This window comes from Fulmarus glacialis, unplaced genomic scaffold, assembly GCF_000690835.1.
Source record: "Fulmarus glacialis isolate BGI_N327 unplaced genomic scaffold, ASM69083v1 scaffold5141, whole genome shotgun sequence".
In the NCBI taxonomy this organism is placed as follows: Eukaryota; Metazoa; Chordata; class Aves; order Procellariiformes; family Procellariidae; genus Fulmarus; species Fulmarus glacialis.
The window spans coordinates 32414-40851 of record NW_009192058.1 but is presented as its reverse complement, the minus strand read 5'-3'; the positions used below and the strand labels follow the sequence as shown (position 1 = coordinate 40851).

General features: G+C 41.1%; 1 protein-coding gene across 1 annotated transcript in view; it reads left to right on the top strand.

Moving 5' to 3' along the window:
* PSIP1 (PC4 and SFRS1 interacting protein 1) overlaps positions 1-8438 on the top strand; it is a 39622-nt gene that overhangs the window by 7711 nt on the left and 23473 nt on the right. The window contains 1 exon segment of the mRNA XM_009586909.1: positions 4642-4758. Coding sequence (XP_009585204.1) covers positions 4642-4758 — 117 coding nt within the window.

Below are 8438 nucleotides of genomic sequence, written 5' to 3'. Positions count from 1 at the left end.
AATTGGTAACTTCAATTCAGCAGTGCTCTGGGTTGCTTTCATAGCATCTCAGATATTTCTAAATACATTTCCAACTGGAAATACACAAAACATGCTGCAAAGAGATGCATACAGACTGTAGTCTAGCAGCTTTTCTGCGGGATAATCCTTTCCACCTTTTGAGTTCCATTCAGATACTTCACTTCATCTTGGATGATACCTCCTTCTGTGAACTCGTCAGATTCTGTCTAGAGCCATTGGGTTGTTCTTTGCCATCTTTTCCCCACTATTTCTTTATCAAAAAAAAAAAAAACAAACCCCAAAAAACCCACAAATCAAAAAAAAATCAACAACCCAAGTTTTTCTTTCCACAAGTCATATTTAAAATTTGTTCCTATAAGTAAGCCTTAAAATTACTGGAAGAAGAAACTTTTCTTAGTAGGGGTGTTTTAATTGGAATACTGTGTCCGATTCTGGGCTACTCAGTACAAGAGAGACATGGGCATACTGGAGAGAGTCCCATGATGGGCCATGAAGATGGTGGACTAGAGCATCTCTGCTATGAGGAGAGGCTGAGCGAGCTGGGACTGTTCAGCCTTGTGGGGCTCAGGGGTGATCTCATCAATGTATACAAATACCTGAAGTGAGGGTGCAAAGAGACCGAGTCAGGCTCTTTTCAGTGGCGGTTACAGGACTAGAGGCAATGGGCATCAACATAGGAGGTGAAACGTAGGAGGTTCCCTCTGAACATCAGGATGCACTTTTTCACTGTGAGAGTGACCAAGCATGGGCGCAGGTTGCCCAGGGAGGTTGTGGAGTCTCCATCCTTGGAGACAGTCAAAAGCTGTCTGGACATGGTCCTGGTCAGACGGCTCTCGGTGGCCCTGCTTGAGCAGGGGGCTTGGACCAGACTGCATTACAGAATGAATGGAAGTAACACAGTAGACCTGGCCAAATTTTCTTCTGAATTTTCACCTTAACTTTAGAAAGCCTTTATTTTGATAGCCTTCTCTTTCTATCCTGTGCTGTGCATTGTAAAAAGCAAGTTTTATTTGGAGCAAATGAAGCCCTTAGGATTTAGCCAGCTCTTGTTTTTACTTGTGGGCAGTTCTTTTTGGTACTAAAAGAGTACATCTGCAAATGGCTGACTAGATTTGACATTCTGTAAAATAAATCAGGATCAGGCAGAGTAATAACAGGTAGAGTAAGTGTTACTTGATCTGAAATAAAACCGCCAATAAGGGTCTACTTCAGAGATAGTTTCTTTGAGTATCTTTGATGATGTCAAGTCAGTCGGTCATGGATCTTCCATGTTTTTTCACAATCCACTTCCTTTTGGGTTTAATTCTTAGAATTGAAATAATATGTCACTGTTCTGCCAAAGATTATAGATAAGATGGAGGAACATCCCACTTTTCCAAGAATAAGAAAATTGTCATGTGATACTTGGTTTTTGTTTTGGTTTTACTTGTTTCAGCTTATGTGCTGAAATGAGCTTTGTTTCTTCAGTACTTTGCAGGATAATATACAGTTCACAGTGATGAGACTCAGAGGTACCTTATTTTGTGTTCTTGCCAGTTCCCTTGGCGTTTGACTATGTTGCAGCTTTCCTGTTCATGAGGGCATTGCCTTACCATCTGTTGGGGTTTAGCCCCAGCCAGCAGCTAAACACCACACAGCTGCTCGCTCACTTTCCCCTGTGCCCCAGTGGGATAGGGGGATTCTTTCCCCCCTCCCAGTCGGGGGAAAGAATCGGGGAAAAAAAAGTAAAATTTGTGGATTGAGATACAGTTTAATAGAACAGAAAAGGAAGGGAAAATAATAATAATGATGATAGAATAGACAAAATAAGTGATGCACAATGCAATTGCTCACCACCCGCCAACCAACGCCCAGCCAGTTCCCGAGCAGTGGTCGCCACCCCCCCAGCCAACTACCCCCAGCTTATATACTGAGCGTGACATCATATGGTATGGAATACCCCGTTGGCCAGTTGGGTTAGCTGTCCTGGCTGTGCCCCCTCCCAGCTTTTTGTGCCACTGGCAGAGGCTGTGCCCCCTCCCAGCTTTTTGTGCACCTGGCAGAGCATGGGAAGCTGAAGAGTCCTTGACTATGTAAACACGATTTGGCAGCAACTAAAACAACAGTGTGTTATCAACATTCTTCTCATACTAAATCCAAAACACAGCACTATACCAGCTACTGGGAAGAAAATTAACTCTATCCCAGCTGAAACCAGGACAGCATCCTATTCTCAAAGCTGGAGAAATGAGTGCGTAGAACTTCTCACTCCTGGTAATGAGGGAAGGATGCTTATCTGCTTGGTAACAGTCTCTGTGGCTGTCTTAATGAACAGCTAAGGGTGTTTGGTTTTTTTTTTTTGAGGGGTAGGGCTTCTGGATGTCTTAGGGAAGGAAAAGAAGTTTAAGAGTGCTCGATGTAGGTATTTAGACAGTTTAATTGGGAGTTTATGGGGAAGCTTGTACCTGTTTTAAGGATAGCAGAGTGGTTCAAATAGTGGGCTCACCTTCTGAGCGCCCACCTTCCCATCTTTGCCGAAGAGAGGTATGGCGTAGGCAACAAAACACTCAAGTCAGGGAATTTAGCCAACTCACATAAGCTTTTTGTTTCTGATCCTGACAACAAGAGACAGAGACAAACAAACACTTAGAGAAACACGCCTCAGCTTCACTTTGGCCACCTCTGCTCCCCCTGGCTGGTCTCCAGTCCCCTCACTGCACATCACAGTCAGTCCCTTGGGTGAGGCGATGGCGGCGCAGGAGACCGAGGCTGGTGTGTAGTGGTTACTTTGCTGTTGCTGTTCCTTGTTTCTTACTCAGCGACGTGGGCGTGGGCTCCTCCAGGGGCTGCAGTCTCCTCAGCGCTTTCCCTTCTGTCCCCTCTCTGCGCCGGCTCAGGCAACTCCTCTGGGCTGGAGCCTGGCTCAGGCGACTCCTCGCGTGCCTCCTCTTTCCAGCGTCCCTCCTGCCCTGGCGCTTCTTGCCTCGGTGTCCCTCTTGCCCTGCGCAGGCGTCTTGCCCTGTCTGTGCGTGGACACCCCCCTTCTGCAGCACCTCTCCAGCCCTTCTCGGGCAGCTGCTCTTCTCCTCTCAGTGACTCCTTCCCACAGCTGTTTCGGCGGAGGCGCCATGCGCTCCCTGGTGGGCGCAGCTGGGGGTGTGGCGTGGGTCCGTTTGGCGGTTGCAGAGCCAGCTGGGACCGGTTGTGACCGGCTGGGGGCAGTCCCGGAGCTGGTTCCGCAGGGGTCGCCGGCACCTGCCAGCTGTTTTCCCCGGTGCACTGCGTGAGAGAAGATCGGTGTAGGCAGCGAGGCATCTCGAAAGGGAAGGCAAGTAGTTGGTTATGAAGTCTGAGAGGAAAGGTAACATAAGCATACTGATAAGCGAAGACACTGTTTTTCCAACAATATTTTGAAGTAGAATAGTGTATTAAGGCCTATTAATACGTTGCAGTATTCGGTACGCTTTGGTGAATGGACAGATTTTTTAGCTGAGGTCTTTGGAGATGAATGAATGTGTCTTAAGATATTTCTTGATCTCTATATTTGATTTTGATTTAGATCAAAATTTAAAATCAAATTTAAAATTCTTTGATTTTAAAAAAGATTCTTAGAGTTAAGTGAAGCACAGTTACTGGACAGTAGCAGGGAAGTCAGTTCAGTTGTCAGAGCCTAAAAATTCAGGGTGAGTAGATAATTTTGTGTTTGGCCGCACAGCAGGTAAGGTAGAAGGGGGTGGGTAGTCACATGGACATGTTGGCAAAATCAAGCTTTTGTTCTGGATACAAGATAATATTAAAGTGACAGACTTGTCAGCTATTGACATAGAGGGATTCACTGGCAATTTTTTTTCTTTTTTTCTGTCCTTTTACTGGGCATACTTTGTCTTGGTAAGTCCTTCTGAGAGCCACGTTTTCTGTTTAACTGCCAGAACTGGCTGGAATGTTCTGAAAGCGGTATTTATACTTTGCAGATGTTGCTTGTAACTGCTAGTAAGGGAGGTGGAGGGCAGAAGGGAGCTTGTGGCTTGGGCTTAAATCCAAAACCACTTCCTCGGTGCGGGAAAAATTAAAGAATCAGGGGATTTCTGCCAGCTTTGTTTGAAGGAGCTAATATTTAAGAGTGAGAATGCTATGCACAATGTGGTGGAATAAAATGGAGTAATTTTGGCTTTACCTTCTCTAATTCTATGTTTTTAACTTTAATTCTTTAGCCTTTATTATAATTCTTTTTTTCTGCTCATCTTTTCAGGAACAGGTAATTCGCTTGCTTAGGACTGAGATAGCTTATTTAAAAATGCACTTCTTGGCAGTAGCATCACAAGTTGTATTTGACCAAAACCAACTTTTTTTTTTTTTTAAAATTATACATAAGAAAAACCTTACATTGCAGTATTTATAGTGTGAAAATAAGTTGTTATAGCATTAGAGCTTGAAAGTTTGCTAATGAAAATGCAATTTAAACTGAAAAGTGTGGGAATTAATGAAACAGGATATATTTTAATATTCTTGAAGTTCTAATAAGAGGTTCTTTAGGATGGTGCTATCTTCAGTAACCTACAGGTGGCAGAACACCTCTCGGTATCGTTATTCTGTAGTTCAGGAAGGGGTTTAGATCTCATTTTTGATGTTTTTGTATTGAAGTCCCATCCAGCCGTTAACACTCCTATCAAAGAAACTGTTCAAGAAAGCAGTCAGGAGCCTGCTGAGGGGAGTGAAGAAAAAGCAGGAGCCAAAAGAAGAAAGTCTTCTGTCCCAAAAGTAAGTGACTGAATTCGTGTTTTGTTCTACCAGAAATGTTTTTAAGTCAAAACTGTATTGCCAAACTTTACTTAAGTACTTTAAACTAACAGTGTTTTACTGTTGTAACTGCCTTGCCTGTGCTTCTTTTCAGACGTACATGTAGGAATATTCTTGTCCTTCTGTATTCCTTTTAAGGTGCTGTATATGTTTTTGAAAGTTGCTTTCTTTACTGGTCTATATTTCTAAATCATAATACACTTAAACTAAATTCATACAGTACTTCCTAGGCAGGAGAAGGTGGAAATAACCACCAAGATTTAGCTTTAAGTTTCCCTTTCTGTTTTTGAAGACTTTTTAATATCATAGGCAGGTATGACTGTCTCTTTCAATTATGACAGTTTTTGTTGAAAAGTCTAACAGAGCATTAGATTCTGTCTGGGCTGAAAGGGTTCTTCAGTGTGTTTGCCTGAACAGATTATAAGAATCAGTTTGAATTAGGCCATACTCCTGATGGACTAATTAGGATATAAAGGATTTAATAGCTGTATCAATTGAACTCTGAGTCAGGAAAGTATCTGTGAGTAATCGGTATACAGTAGTTTATATAGACAGAGTTTAGCTTGTTTGCTTTGTAATTGTGTGCGTACCTTAGAATACTTATGAAACAAGATTGTGTTCTCTTTAAATATTATATTTGTACTAAGAAAATGCATTTCTGTCTGAAGCATCTTCGTTTCAGCTTACTGTTTGCTGGTTTAACCCCAGCTGGCAGCTAAACACCACACAGCCACTTGCTCACTCTCCCCCCGCCCAGTGGGATGGGGGAGAGAATCGGGGAAAAAAAGGTAAAAAAAGGTAAAAAAAAGGTGGATTGAGATAAAGACAGTTTAATAGAACAGAAAAGGAAGGGAATAATAATAATAATGATAATGGTAGAATATACAAAATAAGTGATGCACAATACAATTGCCCACCATCTACCGACCCCAGCCAGTTATAAAGGATTTAATAGCTGTATCAATTGAACTCTGAGTCAGGAAAGTATCTGTGAGTAATCGGTATACAGTAGTTTATATAGACAGAGTTTAGCTTGTTTGCTTTGTAATTGTGTGCGTACCTTAGAATACTTATGAAACAAGATTGTGTTCTCTTTAAATATTATATTTGTACTAAGAAAATGCATTTCTGTCTGAAGCATCTTCGTTTCAGCTTACTGTTTGCTGGTTTAACCCCAGCTGGCAGCTAAACACCACACAGCCACTTGCTCACTCTCCCCCCGCCCAGTGGGATGGGGGAGAGAATCGGGGAAAAAAAGGTAAAAAAAGGTAAAAAAAAGGTGGATTGAGATAAAGACAGTTTAATAGAACAGAAAAGGAAGGGAATAATAATAATAATGATAATGGTAGAATATACAAAATAAGTGATGCACAATACAATTGCCCACCATCTACCGACCGATGCCCAGCCAGTTCCCGAGCAGCGGTCGCCGCCCCCTGGCCAACTACCCCCAGCTTATATACTGAGCATGACATCATATGGTATGGAATACCCCGTTGGCCAGTTTGGGTTAGCTGTCCTGGCCGTGCCCCCTCCCAGCTTTTTGTGCACCTGGCAGAGCATGGGAAGCTGAAAAGTCCTTCACTAGTGTAAACACTACTTGGCAATAACTAAAACATCAGTGTGTTATCAACATTCTTCTCATACTATATCCAAAACACAGCACTATTCCAGCTACTGGGAAGAAAATTAACACTATCTCAGCCAAAACTAGGATGCTGGTGCTGTACAGTTTGTACTGTGAGAGGTCAACCTTCCTAGCTTACTCTACACTTAATGATACTAGTGTGGCACACTGCTTTGAACTTTCTCTATCCTTGAATATTTATTCTGTTTTGTTCATGTGGGGCTATTTTTCATATGCCATGGAAGAGATGATGTGTGTCATCTCTTCTCAGTTTTTTTAAGGAGAATAGAATCCTAAAATGACAAAAATTGTGGTGCAGATGGGATTCATGCATTTATGGTATCTCATTTATTTTTAACGTGTTTCTGGATGAGCAGTGCCCTTAAATTAAGTGCCAAACTATTTTGAATAGACTTGCCTTAATTCTGACTGTTTTCTTTCTGATTATTTGCCAAGATTTAATGTAGTTTTTCTGTAGGTGTAGCTGGCTGTCCTTTAGTATTGATTCACAGTTGCAACTGAAGAATTTGCGATGTGTCAAATACATGGTGAATGTTCTTCACGTAGAATTAGTGTCTAGTAGCTGTAATAGCTTGTTTCTTCAAGAGGAAAAAAGACCTTTGATTGAGGGGAAAGAAACAAAATTAGTTACTGGTAGTAACACTGGTAGATGATGTCGAGAATTGTTTTGATGAGTTGGAGACTGTGGATTTATTGATGGCTTATTTCTCCCAACTTCTTACTCCTTAGTTTAGTAATTCCACATATGGAAGGTCAGTATGATTTGGGTTCTATCAGTTATACTTTAGCAGCACTCTTCAATATGTAATTTCCTGGTAGTATTAGTAAACCAGTGCTGTTCTTCTTAGCCACGCACAGTGCTAATGAAAGCATTTGTTCCCCAGAATTTGCTACTGCAAGGGGGAAAATTCTTTTAAATTTATCAGTTTGCTTCACTGTGAATTTATGCAGCAAGCAGCATGTGCTAGTGGGGATGGCAATGACTTAAGCTTCATGTTTCTCCTGAAAAGTGCTTTCAGGCTATCCTGAGCTGTCACTGTGAAAGACAAACAGGAAGATGTAAGAGCTGTTCAAACACAAGGATGGAATGGAAGATCCTGAATGGGTCCTTTTACATAGATTTCTCTAATTAATCTCAATCAGTTACAGTTCAAGGCAAAATATGGAGCAAATTTATTCCTTTTCTTTTGATACTAATGTAGCTATAACATTCTTTTAACCGGTCATTGTACTCTGGTTTTCTGTGGTTTTAGTGTACCAGTGATTATTCTGTCTTAAAGTTGTAGTCTGTAAAAAGACTCAGTGATATTGCATGTCTTCAAGTAATTAGAAATACTGCATGATAGTCTTGTGCCTGGATTGCTTTATTCAATGTTGAAATTTTAACAACTGTAGCTACTTTAAAAGGGAGTTTCACAAAAGGTGCTTGCAAGTGGGACAAGGCAGTAGTATTAAAGTTGAGAGAATGAATCAAAGATCTAAAAACGTGCACATACATAGGCTGCAAGGAAATATTGATTATTTTCAAGTGAATTATTACAAACTCTTGATTTTTCAAGTCTGAACTGCTCACCTAAAGTGAAAACTAGTATTTTAAGGTTTAAAAAAACCCCAACAAAACAGAAAAAAAGGCATAAATCAGGTGACACCAATTATCACTAATTACTATATCACACATGATAAAACAACTTGTTTGTGGTCTGTTTACTACATTAAGTCTTTGTTTAGTAGAGTGGTATTCTTTGCTAAATGTGGTCTGTGACTTGGATATCCATCTGTATGTGTAGATAAATAGTGATCCAAATGAATCTTGAATGTTGGCATGAACACTTAAAAGTACTCATGTAATGGTGACATGGTGAAAAAGAGGATTTATGTTATCATAACACAAAGTGTAACTGAAGTTCCACTGTAGTACATTGCTGTATTTTGATGTGTTCTGACAACTGTCTGCAATCGTGTGGTGGAGAAAGTGGTTCTGCCTTAGGCTTTT